We start from the raw sequence: 17,611 nt of genomic DNA, 5'->3' as shown, positions 1-17,611 counted from the left end.
GCCCCCACAGCTCGAGTAGAATGAGCGGTGACCCGAAAAGGAGGAGCCCTGTCACGAACGCGATAGGCCTCTGCGATGGCTGCCCTGATCCAACGCCCAATGGTGGTCTTGGAAGCCGCCAGCCCCTTGCGGGGACCCGACGGGACCACGAACAAGGAATCCGAGCGGCGGAAGGGAGCAGTGACTGCCAAGTAGATCCGTATGGCCCGGACAAGGTCCAAACAATGCAGGGACCGTTCCCTAGGATGGGAGGGCGCAGGGCAAAAAGAGGGGAGAATGATGTCCTCATTAAGGTGGAATGCAGACACGACCTTCGGCAGGAAGGAAGGAAGAGGACGAAGCACCACCTTGTCCTTGTGAAGGACCAGATAAGGGGAGCGACAAGAGAGCGCTGCCAGTTCAGACACCCTACGGATGGAGGTAATCGCCACCAGGAAGGCGACTTTCCAAGAAAGGAAACAGAGAGACACCTCCCGAAGAGGCTCAAAGGGAGGACCTTGTAGAACCTCGAGGACTAAATTAAGGTCCCAGGGCTCTAAAGGCTGACGAAAAGGAGGGGCCAAATGGACCACCCCCTGAAGAAAGGTCTTCACCTGGGGGCGGAAAGCGAGAGCCCGCTGAAAAAGAACAGACAGGGCGGAAATCTGCGAACGCAAAGTGGAATGACTGAGGCCTTTATCCAGCCCGGACTGTAAAAAGGAAAGAATCTTGGGCGTGGAACACACCAAGGGGTGAAAATTATTCTGTTCGCACCAAGAAAAGAAGGACTTCCACACGCGATGGTAGACCCGAGCTGACTGAGGCTTACGGGCCTTAAGCATGGTTTGGATGACTGGTTCCGAGAACCCACGAAACCTCAATACCGCGGCTTCAACAGCCACGCCGTCAAACTCAGCTGAGGTAAATTGGGGTGGAATATTGGCCCTTGTGAAAGGAGGTCGGCCCGCAGGGGAAGGCGCCAGGGGGCGTCGGCCAGGAGGTGCACTACGTCGGCGTACCAGGACCGGCGCGGCCAGTCTGGAGCGACAAGAATGGCGGGAACGCCGAGTGCCTTGATGCGCTTCAGGACTCGTGGGAGAATGGGCAGAGGAGGAAAGGCGTAAACCAGGGGGAACTGCTCCCATGGGGTCACCAAGGCGTCGACCGCGAACGCGCAAGGATCCCGGGCCCGAGTCACATAGATGGGGAGTTTGTGGTTCAGCCTGGAGGCGAAGAGATCCACATCTGGGGATCCCCACCGCCGGCAGATTTGAAGAAACACCTCGGGATGTAGAGCCCATTCGCCCTGATCCAGTCTTTCGCGGCTGAGGTAGTCCGCCGCCCAATTGTCCACCCCGGGAATGTGGACTGCCGAGAGAGCTGGAACAACCCGCTCCGCCCAACGGAGAATGCGAGCGGCCTCGGTCATGACAGAGCGGCTCCTGGTGCCGCCTTGACGGTTCAGATAAGCAACGGCGGTGACGTTGTCGGTCTGAACACGGACCGGATAACCCCTCAGGCGATCGGTCCACTGAGACAGGGCGAGAAAGATGGCCCGGAGCTCCAGGATATTGATGTGAAGCCGAGCCTCTGTCGGCGACCAAGAGCCCTGAGCTGTGTGGCTCCCGAAGACAGCCCCCCACCCGGACAGGCTGGCATCCGTAGAGACGACCAGCCAATTGAGGGGGAGGAACGAGCGGCCGAGGAGGACCACCGGAGACGTCAACCACCAAAGAAGCTCCCTGCGAACAGCAGGGGACAGGAGGATCTTCTTGTGGAGAGACAGAGGGGACCTGTCCCACTGTGACAGAATCGCTTGCTGCAGAGGGCGCGAATGAAACTGAGCAAAGGGGATCGCCTCGAAAGAGGAGACCATCTTGCCCAGGACTCGCATGCAAAGGCGAATCGAACAGGGGGCGCCCGAGCGGAGCAGAGAGACTGCCGAGCGCAGGGAGGCAACTTTGTTTGGAGGAAGGAGGACGCGGGCCATCTCGGTGTTGAATAGCATCCCGAGAAACTCCATAGAGCGGGAGGGAAGTAGGGAAGATTTTTGGTAATTGATCACCCAACCGAAATTGGTCAAGAGATCGAGTGTGATCTGGAGGCTGGACAAAGTGTCCTGCTTGGAGCGGCCCTTTACCAAAAGGTCGTCCAGGTATGGCAGGACAGCCACCCCCTTTGACCGAAGCAGAGCCATCAAAGGTGCAAGGATCTTGGTAAAGACCCGAGGCGCCGTGGCGAGCCCGAAGGGCAGGGCAACGAACTGGAAATGTCCAGAACCGACGGCGAAACGTAGGAAACGTTGATGACTGGCTGCAATGGGAACATGCAGATAGGCGTCGCGGATGTCTATAGAAGCAAGAAATTCGTCCTGCTCTAGAGACGCGACCACCGACCGCAAGGATTCCATGCGGAACCGCCGAAGGCGAACAAACCTGTTCAGCCGTTTCAAATCCAGGATGGTACGGACCGAGCCGTCCTTTTTGGGGACTGTGAACAGATTGGAATAGAATCCCTGGAAGTGCTCGGAGGGAGGAACTGGGACCACAACTCCTTGAGCTAGGAGATTCCGAACCGCCCGAAAAAGCTCGGAAAGCCGCGCCGAAGAGCGTGGGAGATTTGATGGAAAAAAGCGAGGAGGCGGCATGGACGCGAACTCGATTTTGTATCCTGAAGACACCACCTCCCGTACCCACACATCGGGCACATGGGCGAGCCAAATCTCCTTGAAGGAGAGCAGACGACCCCCTACTTGAGGGAGAGACCCGACAGGGAAAGGACCATCAGGAAGAAGACTTGGGGGCAGGACCCTTAGAAGGGCGAGAACGGGGCTGCCAGGAGGGGCGGGGTTTGAAAGAGGGCTTCCTAGAAGGAGCTGGAGGCGCATCCTTAGCCGGGCGACGACGCGCCGGAGGCTCAAAGGAGCGGAAACGGCTAGAACGCCTGTGAGGCTGAGGGCGCCGGGACCGGTTTTGAGGGAGCAAGGAACTCTTCCCCCCTGTAGCGTCCGAGATTATTTTATCAAGCCGCTCCCCGAAAAGTCTGTTCCCTGCAAAGGGAAGAGAAGTCAGAGCCTTCTTGGAGGCGGCATCAGCTGACCAGCATTTTAACCAGACAGATCGTCGGATGGCTACAGAGTTAGCCAGGGCCCGCGCAGACAAACGAGCGGCTTCCTGAGAAGCGTCGCACAAGTATTTGGACGCATGCAGAATCTGCGAGGCCAGAGACAGGAGATCCTCACTCGGGGTGTCCAGGGAGAGGTCATGGACTAACTGCCTGGCCCAAGAGGAACAAGCCTTGCTGACCCAGGATGCGGCAAAGGTAGGACGTAGGGCCGAACCAGCCGCAACAAAGACAGACTTCGAAAAAGCGTCGATTTTCTTGTCGACTGGGTCAGTGAGTGAAGCACCATCTGCCAGAGGCAGAGTAGTTGACTTGGAAAGTCGAGAAACCGGAGGGTCCACAGATGGGGGCACTGTCCATGTAGTGACCAAGTCAGGGGAGAAGGGAAACAAGGCCTCGGCACGCTTAGAGGATGGAATCCGCCGGTCAGGGTGATTCCACTCCTTGGCTAGAAGATCTTCAAAATCCCTATGGTTGGGAAAAACCAAAGGCTGTCGCTTATGGCGACTGAAAGAGACTTCACTCCTTGAAGTAGAAGGGGACTCTTCTTCAATATGTAAGGTGTCCCGCACTGCACGGATCAAGGCTTGCACTGCAGAGGCCAGCTGATCCTCCCTGTCGGACTCTGAGGCAGAGTCAGAGGGGTCCCCCGAGGAGGCGGAGAGGGGTCGCTGGGAAGCGGAACCGCCTGCAGTGGATCTGTCCGGAGAAGGGTCTGAGGAACACCTAGAAGGTGACCGTGAGACAGAGAGTCTAGATCTCTTATGACACCGTCCTCTGGAAGGCGAGTCAGGAGATACCCTGGAGGGTCCCGCCGCTGGAGGCGCTTGGGAAGGCAACCGCTCAATGGCATGGATCATGACCTGGGACAGCTTAGAGAGGTCACCAATCGCCTGGGACAGGGACCTAGCCCACTCAGGGGAGGCTACATCTGAACCTGCAGGGGAGGTCTCCTGGGAGGTGGCACTAGGGTTAAGGCATAGCAGACAGAGGGGGCCAGGCTGACCGCAGGGGAACTTTTTATTGCAGCGAGCACACGCAAAGTGTGTCGCCACAGCCGCAGGAGCGAGCTGCCTAGGGGGCTCGTCCCGGGGACCAGACATGGTAGCTAGGGCTGGTAGCCTGGGGAGTGGAGGAGGGGAATATCACCCACTGGGTGAGCCTACCCGACCCTGGAGCTGCTGCCGCACTGGATGCTGGAGCTGCACTGGATGCTGGAGCACGCTGGAACTGCACTGGAAGCTGGAGCTGCACTGGATGCAGGGACTGCACTGTATGCTGTGGATTCTGAGCTGCTGCTGCTGTGCACAGGGAGCTGGCAGGCAGAGAGAACAGCAGGAGGCCACAAGCTGCTGCGGAGACGAGAGGAGGAAGGGAGGGGGCACAGGAAGGAGCAGGTGGGGGCTACAGGAGTAGCCAATAAGAGGCAAGCCAGCGGCGGGAAGGGCCGAAAACGGGCGGGCGCTCCGCCCCCGTGACGTCACTCGCGTGCGCCGATGCGGCCTAGCTCCGGCAGAAGCCGGGGGCTAAATTTATGGGCAGGCCGGCGGCAGCGAGACGGCGGCGCGGAGCGCTGAAAAACGTGGCCGCCGGCAGAAGGGAATGGAGAAGAGCCCGGCAAACCACCCGGTCGCCCCTATGGAGCTGCTGCCTGCGGGCAGGAGCTCCAGAGACTCCCTCCACCCCCTCTCCCTGAAGAAAGAGGCCCGCACAGACCATCCTGCTCAGGGCCTCTGAGGGGGAAGGCAGGGAGGGAGAGAGGCAGAAAGGAGAGAGAGACAGGGGGGAGAGATATTTAGGTGCCCTGGTAGGATGACCCCCCCCCCCCCCCAGATTCCAAGGAAGGCTAAGGACAGGAATACTCACCTGTCCGGCGTCTTCAGGTGCGCGCAGGGTCACCCCTTCGGTCACCTCGCACCTTAGTGGGGGACCGGTATCCTGCCGCAGGGAGCGGGCGTTGGGGGACGGGTGACCGGCGCAGGGAAAAGAAACTTTCCATGCACCCTCAGGGGGAACTGCGTCTGATGTGGCAGCCCACGCCGACGGTCCCCCTGATAACCTAAAAGAAAAGAAAAAGAAATAAAAAATGGAGGTGCATGGCACCTGTGTCTACCTCTACGGACACTAGACTAAAACTGAGTTAGCCTGGTGTCTGTAGGAGGGGTATAGGCTGCCAGGCGGAGTCACTTCTTCTTCTGTCTAGTGTCGCCTCCTAGTGGCAGTAGCCTATACCCACTGGTGCTGTGTCCCCCAATGACAGGCACAAGAAATAGATATAATGGTGACTGACATGAGGTGTAGTGGCATCTCTCCTCTCCATGTTACAGACAGCTGCAGAACTGCCCTAACACTGTGGATCGTTACAGTACAATAATAATAATAATATTTTACTTATTCTGCAGTGATGTACAGACCTCTCTGCCTGTCAGCACGCTCGGCGAGATAATTGACAGGAAGAAAGGCCAGAAGTGGGCCTCTATCCCGGTCAATCACCCCCTCCGAGCGTGCTGACAGCCAAGGAGCGGTGACTAGCAGGAAGCCGCCCAGATGAATACCTCCCTGCCTCTGCCTTCTGCAGACAGGCTTCTTCTCTGCTATACAGCTTCTGCTACAGCCACGTCCGGTACGTGCCATGGGCTGTTCAGGAGCTGCATACAGTGCTCCAGGGAACAATATCAGCCAAATTGGTTGGTTCCCTTTTAAAGTGAGAATGAAAAGAAATGACACACTTACCTTTCCTTACTTTGCCTTAGTGTCAAACAGTATCTCTATGGGAGGGCTCACACCTCTGCTCAAAGAATTGACATGCCAGTTCTTTGAGCGGAGGGCCTGAGGCGCGCGAGCCCTCCCATGAGACATAACCTTACTGTGCAGTGGCTGCAGCCACTAATTACAAAAACTGATTTAACAACTTTATTGTGTATTCTAATGCTAATATGTGTTAGAATTGACATTAGGGGAAATATATACATTTAAAAAACAACTCTGTATTCATTTTGTCCCTTAATTACTTTACTTAACACAAATTGTTTTACTGTTTTAGGCCCTTGAATGGATTCATGACAGCGGTGAATTTTATTTATCCACTCATACATCAACAGGATCCACTGTACAGCATACTCAGGAGCTGTTAAAAGAACATGAAGAGTTCCAAATTACTGCCAAGGTATATATGTGTTTGTGGTATTTTTAGTTTTCTCAACAAATATAAATAAAACCTTTTGTCTATGTCAGTGTCTGCACCTGCCCTGCCCTCTGGCCACTGTTCTGTCTTCAGGCCACCCCCTACCCCTACCTTCAAGTGTAATTGACAGCTGGCTCTTCTTTAGCTGCACTGGATTTCAACATAGCCAAAGATGAGCTGGCTGTCAATCTTTCAGGAGGAGGTGTTGGGGGGGGGGGGGGCAGCCTAGAGACAGAGTAGTGGTCAGAGAATGGGACAGATGCAGACAGTGTCACAGACCTGCCTCTATGACACTGTCAGAATAATAATAATAATAATAATAATAAATTTATTTGTATAGCGCCAACAGATTCCGCAGCGCTTTTTTTTTTTCTATGCATACAGTACAGAGGTACATAATACGCAGTTAAATTGGAATAAATAAGTACATAGTTAATAAAAATAACAAAAAAATACAAAATACAGAGTATAGACGAGACCTGCTCGTTGGAGCTTACAGACTAATTTTCATAGACACCAGGCATAAGTGCTTTATTTGTCCATGGTCCAGCCATTGTACATAATTAGAATTACAGGATGAGCCAGTAACAACGCCAATGTCTGATGCAGGTAAACATATAAAGTGCAGGAACAGTCAGAGAAATAGAGCAAGGGAAACAGAAGGGGGAAACAGTTTAGGGAACGTTATAAGCGAGCCTGAAGAGATGAGTCTTCAGGGCACGCTTGAAACTGTGGGTATTGGGTATGAGTCTGATGTGTTTGGGTAGGGCATTCCAGAAAATTGGTGCAGCACGAGAGAAGTCTTGGAGGCGGGAATGAGATGTTCTGATTATGGAAGATGTTAAGGTTAGATCATTTGCAGAGCGCAGAGCACGGGAAGGATGGTAGGTGGAGATGAGGGAGGAGATGTATGGAGGGGCAGAGTTGTGGAGAGCTTTATGGGTGAGGGTGAGGAGCTTGAAATGGATTCTGGATTTGATGGGTAACCAGTGCAGTGACTGGCACAGAGGAGAGACATCGGTATAGCGGCTGGAGAGGAAGATGAGTCTGGCTGCTGCATTCAGGATAGACTGGAGAGGGGAGAGCTTAGACAGAGGAAGACCGATTAGTAGGGAGTTACAGTAGTCAAGACGGGAGTGGATCAGGGCGACAGTCAGAGTCTGAGCAGTGTCAGTGGTGAGGAATGGGCGGATTCTGGAGATGTTTTTGAGATGGAGATGACAGGAGCGTGTAAGAGCTTGGATATAGGGAGTAAAGGATAGATTGGAGTCCAACAAAACCCCCAGACATCGAGCCTGATGCACAGGAGTGATGCTAGTACCACAGACTGAGAGGGAGATGTCGGGTTTAGGTTTGTTAGAGGGAGGAAATACAAGAAGTTCAGTTTTAGAGAGATTAAGTTTGAGAAATAGAGAGGTCATAGTGTTAGAGAGAGCGGATAGGCAGTCACTAGTATTTTGCAGGAAGGCAGGGGAGACGTCACGGGAAGAAGTGTATAACTGGGTGTCATCAGCATAAAGATGGTATTGGAAACCAAACCTGCTGATGGTCTGTTCGATGGGGGCTGTATAGAGGGAGAAGAGGAGGGGACCCAGGACTGACCCCTGGGGAACCCCAACAGTAAGAGGTAGGGGACTGGAAGTAGAGCCAGAGAAGGATACACTGAAGGAGCGGTCAGAGAGGTAGGAAGAGAACCAAGAGAGAGCAAAGTCCTTGAGGCCCAGAGAGCTGAGCATGGAGAGGAGAAGCTGGTGGTCCACAGTGTCAAACGCTGCTGAGAGATCCAGGAGAATCAGCAAGGAGTAGTTTCCTTGTGACTTGGCCTTCAGGAGGTCGTTTGACACTTTGGTGAGAGCAGTTTCAGTGGAGTGAAGGGATCGGAAACCAGACTGTAGAGGGTCAAGAAGAGAGTTATCAGAGAGATAGCGGGTTAGGCGAGAGTAGACAAGATGTTCCAGGAGTTTAGAGATGAAGGGGAGATTGGAGACAGGCCGATAGTTGGCTGCACAGGATGGATCTAAAGAAGGTTTTTTCAGCAGTGGGGTTATAATAGAGTGTTTGAATGAGGAGGGAAAGATACCAGAGGAGAGGGAGAGGTTGAATATTTTGGTGAGGTGAGCAGTGACAGCAGGAGAGAGGGACTGGAGGAGGTGCGAGGGAATAGGGTCACTAGGGCAGGTAGTAGGACGAGAGGAGGAGAGGAGCTTGGAGACTTCTTCCTCTGTCACTGGGTCAAAGGCTGAGAGCGAAGGGGGAGAGGGAAGGGGACCTATGGGAGAAGTAATAGGAGCTATGGGACTTTGGGGCTGGGAGGTGATGTCGGAGCGGAGAGTGTCAATTTTGGTTTTAAAGAAGGAGGCCAGGTCTTCAGCGCAGAGGTCAGTAATGGGTGTCTGAACTTTGGGCTTAAGAAGAGAGTTAAAGGTGTTGAAGAGGTGTTTTGGATTGTTGGAGAGGGAAGAGATGAGAGAGGTAAAGTAAGCCTGTTTGGCAAGGTTGAGGGCAGAGTAATAAGATTTGAGGGTGAATTTGTAATGAATGAAATCAGCGGAGGTTCTCGTTTTCCTCCACAGACGTTCGGCCGTCCTGGAGCACCGCCGAAGAAAGCGAGTTTCCGGGGTGTGCCAGGGCTGCCGGCATCTGTGGCGGGGTGTGCGGAGAGTAGGGGGAGCTACAGAGTCTAGGGTAGTTTTAAGGGTGTTGTGGTAGTGTTGTGTGGCTGTGTTTGGGCAGGTGAGGGATGAGATTGGGGACCGTTAGGATTGAAGGGAGTCTATGAGTTGAGGAGTGTTAATACCACATAGATTTCTGTATATGTATGGGGTAGGAGTGTCAGGAGGGGGGCAGATGTTGGTAAAGGAGAAAGAGAGAAGGTTGTGGTCTGATAGCTCAGATGGATCGTTAGAAAAGTTAGAAACAGAACAGTGGCAGAAGAAGATCAGATCCAGGGAATTCCCACCATTGTGTGTGGGAGAGTTGGTTAGTTGTGAGAGGCCAAAGGAGGAGGTTAGAGAGAGAAGCTGAGAGGCAGCAGGGGAGATGGGAATATCAATAGGGATGTTGAAGTCACCCAGAATAAGTGTGGGGACTTCTGTATATAAGAAATGAGGGAGCCAGGTGGCAAAGTGGTCAAGGAATTGTCGAGGAGAGCCAGGGGGACGGTAGATGACAGCTACTCTAAGGGGGAGTGGGCGGAAGAGTCTGAGGGTGTGAACCTCGAAGGAGGGGAATGAGAGTGAGGGCTCAGGTGAGATTACCTGGAAGGTGCACTGTGGGGAGAGAAGGACCCCAACTCCTCCGCCATGCCTACCCTCAGGTCTGGGGGTGTGGGAGAGATGAAAACCACCATAGGATAGAGCAGCAGGGGAAGCAGTGTCCGATGGTTGCAGCCAGGTTTCAGTGAGGGCAAGAAAGGTGAAGGATTTGTTAATGAAGAGATCATGAATCTCAGTGAGTTTGTTACACACTGAGCGAGAGTTCAAGAGGGCGCAGGTGAAGGATGCTGGAGAGACAGAGGAAAGGGAGGATGGCAGACAGTGGGTCTTAGTGAGCTTAAAACAGTTTTTGGATGGAAGTGAAAGAGAAGGATTAGCAGTAAAGGAAGGAGGACCAGGATTAGGAGAGATGTCACCAGCAGCCAGAAGCAGGAGGGTAGAAAGAGACAGCAGGTGGTTAAGCAGAAGGTTAAAAGACTTGTGAGAGCGACTTCTGTGCTGAACAGTGGAAGGAGTTGTAGGGAGGTGAGTGAGAGTGTACAGGGTATGGGAGCAATGCATGGGGGAGGAGAGGAGAGAGGGGCTGATGTGGATGTAATTTATAGTGTGGATAGAGGGTGGGTAGGACAGACAGAGAACACAGGAGGTGCAGACAAGGAGAGTTAGGAAGTTAATGAACTATTTCATGGTGATCAGATGTAACTTACAAAAGAGTGTATTTTCAGCAATCCTTCACTGATCAATTCTGATCCAATTCTGGCCTAATTCTGAATTTAGCACTTAAAGATTGCACTTTAAGATGTGCAAAAATGAGACCAAGGTCTATAATGAGACCTTGTCTCTAAATTTATACTACTAGGTCCAGGAAGTTGAATCAGATTTGATCAGAGCTCAGGTGTGAAAAAGGGTGGGGGGGCAGAGCAAAGGGGAGAAACTTATCAGTGGGGAAAGTAAAGACTGTGCCATGCTAAGGTAAAACAATAATACACATACCAATGAAAGTACAAAGACACAATTACTGAGGGGATGCTGGGGTTTGTAGTGGACACATACCAATGAAAGTACAAAGACACAATTACTGAGGGGATGCTGGGGTTTGTAGTGGACACATACCTGTAACAAGAGAAGAGCAGATCAGTCAGAAAAGCAGGGGGCCTTCCAGGAGTGTGGCACTGAACTGTTAAATGGTTGCAGAATGTAAAGAATTCCTAATGCATATTTTACTGTGTAAACAGTGCAATATAAACAGACATATCAACCATGGGGGTCAAGTTTTAACATCTAGACATTTGGATGGTATGGCTTTGTAGATGAAGATACTGACACCCCTAGTGTATTGTCTATGCAACCGTTGAACTGTCTTTATTAACGTGTGTCTACTGAAGACACAGTATGGCGGGCTGATAATATGTGCATATTATCTGTTCTCCACACTACCAGGTGCAGCTCATCGACACAGTAGTAGGGCATCTAGTTCTGCTATTATGGGATAGCCGGGGCCCTCTGCAGGTCGTTTAGAGAAAGATATACAGCATAAAACCGTCCAATGACACCCACTTAGAGAAGTGGGGCAAAAGTTACTTGTTTCCAAGACACTGGTGTCATCCCCACAGCTGACTATGTTGGTGCATATCAAGCCAGCAAGTGGCATCTTCAGAGTCGCTAAAGAAATAGATTTCTTCCATGGCAACTATGTGTTTTGCTGGGAGATGACGTTTGACATTCTTGAATCTGGCCCATCTTTTGTATTTCCGGAACATATTCCAAAGAAAAATGTACATGGTGACTGCTTGAAGAGACCTCCCCCCTTTCATCTTGCAGCATGGCTTCTCTATTCTTATAGTGCAGAAGTCTAACGAGAATAGGTTATGGCAGTGCCCCAGATGACATGGGATGGAAGGGGGACTCTTGAATAAAGGAGATAGAAAATACTCTCCAAAGGTTGATTTCAGCCAAGATTAGGTGGGGTCCAGGCCCACTACAGTCTCAAGAACTTCTTACATTATTGTGGCAAGGTCCAATTATAGGAATTTAATCTTTGAGCAGCTGGGAGACTATCTGTTATTCATGCCTGCAAGTGTCTCTTCTGTAACGGGCACTTTTTGTCTTCCAAGTCTCTCACTGTTTTGCACTGTCACTTTCTTATTCACTTTTCAGAGATTTTGGCAAATAATTAGTAAAACAGCCTCTTGCAAAATGCTCACTTGCTGCTGAAGGAATGCTATTGCTAAGTATTTGGTGACATCCAGCAATACCTCCCTAAGAGTAGGCTCAGGAGCTGCACCCCACTCACCTCCACATGGTGTCTTTGCCATGTCAATTTGTCTTGTAGCTGTGATAGGGACAATGAAGTGCTGGGGGATTCTGTGTGGCTTGAAAATCTTGGGCCCTTTGTCTAAAGGGCAGAGGAGGGACTCTGTTCCTGTAGGTCTCAAACAATCCTCCAAAACAAAAAAGAGAGAGACCTTTTGTGTGATATATAAATCAAAATAGACTAAATTCTTATATAGTAATCCATACCTTTATTGTCTAAAATCATGTATAACAATGAAATCGCAGTAAAAATTCTGAGAACCACACATGAAAAACAACATCACAGGAAAAGCAGACTAGGGTAACCTCATGATAAAGGCTGCACAGTGCTGTAAACTACTAAGTATAGTCAAAACATCACGTTGATAGCAAAAAGTATTTATATTTTATCTCTTTCCAAAAAAGTTGTAAAGCTTCTGGGCCGGTATAAAGTATTCAACAAGCCATCTATAGTAAAGGGACTAGTGCTGTAGAGATAAATAAAGCAAGGTGCAGAGCATACCCATTCACAGTTTTACTGCTTGTCCTGGATGCCGCCAAGCCCCGACGTACGTTTCGTCTCCCCCTGATGAAGGAGACGAAACGTACGTCGGGGCTTGGCGGCATCCAGGACAAGCAGTAAAACTGTGAATGGGTATGCTCTGCACCTTGCTTTATTTATCTCTACAGCACTAGTCACTTTACTATAGATGGCTTGTTGAATACTTTATACCGGCCCAGAAGCTTTACTACTTTTTTGGAAAGAGATAAAATATAAATACTTTTTGCTATCAACGTGATGTTTTGACTATACTTAGTAGTTTACAGCACTGTGCAGCCTTTATCATGAGGTTACCCTAGTCTGCTTTTCCTGTGATGTTGTTTTCCATGTGTGGTTCTCTGAATTTTTACTGCGATTTCATTGTTATACATGATTTTAGACAATAAAGGTATGGATTACTATATAAGAATTTAGTCTATTTTGATTTATATATCACACAAAAGGTCTCTCTCTTTTTTGTTTTGGAGGATTGTTTGCATTTTGTTGAGACTGTGTTGGTCATAGGCATTGAACGAGCTCAATATTGAGCAATTATTTATATAGAAAGTGTGTCTCCATTTTGGATGTATCCTGTAGGTCTCAGTATGGTCTGGCTTATTCAGCAAGATGTGCAGCCGCACTGACCACTGCTCCCTTACCAGCTGGCACCACTGTAGCAAAAGAGAAGGTACCCGCTCCATGTTGCCTGTGTCAGACTGCAGGTCCCGCCGGCTCTTTGTTTTCTTGTGTGGAACCTTGCCTATGGCTATGTTTGCAGCTCGGCTGGTGGAGGGGCATACAGGGAGTCAGGTATGGTGTCCAGTGCCTGTTCATTGCCTACAGAGCCAGTGATATTAAAGGATGCAGGAGCTAGTACCTTTAACATCCTACTGCATCCCCTGCCTTAGATATTGGAGTTAAAGTGTACCTTTTAGCGTGTCCGCTTACCCGATCAGCTGTTAATGTCACTGTTTTTCCGGAAGTTCAGGTATCCATGGCGAGATTGTAATGTGTGCGACCCACATTCTGATCCAATGGGGGGTCACATGCCTTACGGTCTCGTTGCGTTTGCCATGGATACATGTTATAAGGTTTTTAAAATGACAGGGGCACTTTAGTAACTTATTTATAAGCTCTTTGTTTAGAACTGTATCAAAGGTAGTTTATGCTGTGCAACTAGCACAGATATTAAGATTTCAGACAGAAAAAGTGATATTATGAAGTACAGACTGAACAATTTATTCTGATTATTGACCTGGGAACAGGTGCTCATTAAGGGTATTTATTACTTTTGTACTGTCTATTTCATTATTTGCTCTTTAATCTTTAAATAAAATTACATTTTTACATTTTTTAATGTATAAATTGAAGAAAAATGTAATTGTTCTCATTTTATTTTGTAGCAAACTAAAGAAAGGGTAAAACTCTTAATACAGCTCGCTGATGGCTTTTGTGAGAAGGGACATGCTCATTCATCTGAAATAAAAAAATGTATTACTGTGCTGGACAAAAGGTATCGAGAGTTTTCTGTGCGCATGGAGAAATACCGAACAAGTTTAGAAAAAGCATTAGGAATATATAATGACTCAAATAAATCGGTAAGTAGCACAGTGAAATTCTAATGGTAAATGTACAATAATTTAAGGGCTAAATCGAAATGTAGCACGCTTCTCGTTTTTATTGACGGAGTATGGGGTATGATGACATAACAATTATAGCTTTTATCGACTATGCTAAAAGCTCCAAGCAGTGTATATGTTTTGTGTTTTCCTAATCTTTTCAGGCTTGCCTTTGGGTGTCTCCACAGCCAAAGTCTTAGCCTTTGCTGATGACATATTGCTAGCCATCGCCGACCCCCAAACTCGCACTCCCAAATCTATTACAGGAAATTGTGTTACGGTCAGGACTTTTGATAAATTTTAACAAAATGGAAGACTGATTACTTAGAGGCCCAGGCAAACCTTTGTGGTCTGCCCAAATAGTCATCACATGGCAAACCAAAACCATCATACTTGGAGATCAGCATCCTGAGGTTACCGTCTACCTAATACAGACTCAACATCGACTCGTATATTCCCCACCTGGAGACCTCTCCTTTGTAAAAACTTCCACTATCATACATAGGTAGGGCGAACCTCATCAGGCTATACCCAAGCTCTCATATTTAAATTTCTTTTTTTTTTTTATAAACGCTACCTATTTGGCTCTGACAAATTGACATTAAAGCGATTCTGTACCCACAATATGACCCCCTAAACCACTTGTACCTTCGGATAGCTGCTTTTAATCCAAGATCTGTCCTGGGGTCCGTTCGGCTGGTGATGCAGTTATTGTCCTAAAAAACAACTTTTAATCTTGCAGCCCCGTGCCCAAAGGGAGTATCTGTGCCCTTACTTTGTACCACCCCTCCGTCCCTCCTCCCCAGCCTCTTCATCATTAGGAATGCCACTGGAACATTTTCTCCAAACTGAACATTGCTCAGGTGGCGATCCAGCCAATGTGTCAGGCTAACACAGATGGGGAATAGGAGACAATCTGCCTGGAGCATTTCTAATGATTAAGAGGGTGGGGAGGAGGGACAGAGAGGTCGTGCCAGCCTAATGCATACACAATCTAAGACACGTCTGTTGGGCACGGGGATGCCAGTTCAAATTTTTTTTTTTATGGACAATAGCTGCATCACCTGCCAAACGGACCCCAGGGAGCTGAGAAAGCCTGTCACCTGACAAGGCAGGGGAGGGGGGAGGCTAGTGTAACAGGAGAAGGAGCTAAGAGAAAAGCTTGGTGATGGTGACGACAGTAATCAGGTCTGTGTGAGTCAGGACACTTCCTGCTGGGGGGTGGAGGGGGGAAAAGACAGGGAAGGGAGGCAGATAGGTGATTGAAGCATATTACAGAGTTATATAACTTTGTAATGTGCTTCAATTACTGGGAAAAAGTTTTTTATGGCACTTGTCTTTTAAGTTGACTGAAAGGAGAAGTCTGGGCACGGCTTTTTTTTTTTTTTCCTTTTTTTTTCTTTTTCTTTCAAAACTTGCTGGGAAAGGAGGTGGGTGAACAAAACAACATGCACTTACCTTCCCAGCTCCAGCGCTGGGGTCCTTTGTCCTCCGCTCCGGCTCCCGGTCTTCGTCTGCTTCTAGGTCTGAGTGGGATCTGGGATGTGACGTGTCAGGCCTGCTTAGCCAGTCAGCGGCAGAGGTCAGACCCTCTACAGCCGCTGACTGGCTGAGCGGACCTGATACATCACGTTTGAAGTCTCCTCTCTAGACCAGGAATCAGCTGGATACTGGAAACTGGAGCGGAAGACAGCAGACCTGAGAGCTGGAGCTGGGGAGGTAAGTGCATGTTTTGTTCACCCATCTCCTCTTCAGCAGTCTCCTTTTTTTATATTAATTAATGTTAAAACACTTTTGTTTCTTTGCAGAATAAAAGTCTGCAGTTAGACATAATTCCAGGCAGTGCACCAGGATGTGAAGTAAAGCTTCGAGATGCAGCACATGAACTTAATGAAGAAAAAAGGAAGTCTGCCCGTAGAAAAGAGTAATATATTCATTTTGTGTATTTCATTTCTTCGACTTTACCGGCATCGGGTTTAGTTGATAGATCTTGGGGTATATTGCTGTGCCACTGAAAAGATTGGGCTGACAGAATGCCAGCCCAGCTCTTCTATTATGTTTGACACCCCTGAGCTAGAGTGTAACATAGTGTATATGGTGGTGCGTAGCTGCAATTTCTTTTTCTGAACATTTTTGTTTCTTTTGAATCGGCATATTTTATGTTCCTTCCAGCTGTGGCTAGCTTTGTACCTTATCTTGTGCAGTGAGATCGAGAAAGAAGTGCTTAGCCAAATACAGTATTTTCCTGCATATAAGACTACTTTTTAATCCAGGAAAATTCTCTCAAAAGTCAGGGGTCGTCTTATACGCTGGGTGTCATCTTATAGGGCGGGTGCTAAAAAATCTTGGAACCAGACTGAAGAATCTGTGGTCACCGCATATGGTGGAGCTAAAAAAGAGCGGCATCCCCGATGTATCTGGCAACCATATGAAGGGCAGCGCAAGCTGCAGGCATTCGGGTTATATTAAAAAAGAGATGCGGTACAGTGGTGCTGTGCTCAGAAAAACATATCTCTATCACCCGTCTGGGCCGCCCTTGTATCCTACCAATATTACTGTACCACCTTTTCTGCCTCTCAGATCTCGCTGCTGTCTAATGTTTTTTTTTATTAATTTTTATTTGGTGTGCATTGGAATAGGGGTAGTCTTATACGACGAGTGTATCCCAAACACTATATTTTAGCTGGAAAAGTTGGGGGTAGTCTTATACGCTTGAAACTATGGTACTTCTTCCTAGAGCAGCAAATCTAGATTTAAAAGTTAATTGAAGGGTTAGTTTACAAAAAAAAAATTCTTTCAAATCAACAGTTATATTAATTTGTAATTCACTTTTTTTAAAATAATCTCAAGTCATCCAGTACTTATCAGCTGCTGTATGTCCTGCAGAAAGTGTTTTTTCTTACCAGTCTGACACAGTGCTCTCTACTGCCACCTCTGTCCATGACAGGAACTGTCCAAAGCAGTGGTAAGTCCCATAAAAAAAAACTCTCCTCTCCAGACTTCCTGCAGGACTTACAGCAGCTGATATGTACTGGAAGACTTGAGTGTCTTTTTTTTTTTATAAAGTAAATTACGAATCTCTGGCACTTTCTGTGACCACTTGATTTGAAAGAAAAAATGTTTTGGTGAACTACCATTTTAACAATTGTCTGTTGAAGGCATTTCTAATTTTAGGTATTTGTTTTATATGTCTTTTCCTATCTTTTAGGTTTATTATGGCTGAGCTTATTCAGACAGAAAAGGCATATGTTAGAGATCTCCGAGAATGTTTGGACGTAAGTTGCTTATTATGTAGTTATACTTTATAACGTGAACCTGATTTATTTCCTCTTTAGTTAAAGTTGTTGTATGTGTTCTTTATTTAAAGGGAACCTGTCACCCCCCGTGCCGGGGTGACAGGCTCCCGACCCCCCGCTATAGCCCCCTATACTCACCTGATCCCGCCGGGTCCCGCTTCTGGATCCGGTCGGGTCACGGAGAACTCAGCCGCTGCAGCCCGGCGCGCGCGCTGAGATCTCCGTGACCCAACCGGATCCAGAAGCGGGACCCGACAGGATCAGGTGAGTATAGGGGGCTGTAGCGGGGGGGTCGAGAGCTTGTCACCCCGGCACGGGGGGTGACAGGTTCCCTTTAATTTGCATGGTTATATTGTTGCTTG

General features: G+C 48.8%; 1 protein-coding gene across 3 annotated transcripts in view; it reads left to right on the top strand.

Annotated features, from left to right (window-relative positions):
* TRIO (trio Rho guanine nucleotide exchange factor) overlaps positions 1-17,611 on the top strand; it is a 217,794-nt gene that overhangs the window by 98,129 nt on the left and 102,054 nt on the right. For all 3 annotated transcript variants that reach the window (XM_069958561.1, XM_069958563.1, XM_069958562.1), the window contains exons 21-24: positions 6,146-6,268; positions 13,738-13,932; positions 15,762-15,877; positions 17,162-17,228. In XM_069958561.1, coding sequence (XP_069814662.1) covers positions 6,146-6,268; positions 13,738-13,932; positions 15,762-15,877; positions 17,162-17,228 — 501 coding nt within the window. The remainder of the gene's footprint in view (positions 1-6,145; positions 6,269-13,737; positions 13,933-15,761; positions 15,878-17,161; positions 17,229-17,611) is intronic.

Source organism: Dendropsophus ebraccatus, chromosome 2 (assembly GCF_027789765.1).
Source record: "Dendropsophus ebraccatus isolate aDenEbr1 chromosome 2, aDenEbr1.pat, whole genome shotgun sequence".
NCBI lineage: Eukaryota > Metazoa > Chordata > Amphibia > Anura > Hylidae > Dendropsophus > Dendropsophus ebraccatus.
The sequence above is the reverse complement of the archived record's forward strand: the minus strand, read 5'-3'. Positions and strand labels throughout refer to the sequence as shown.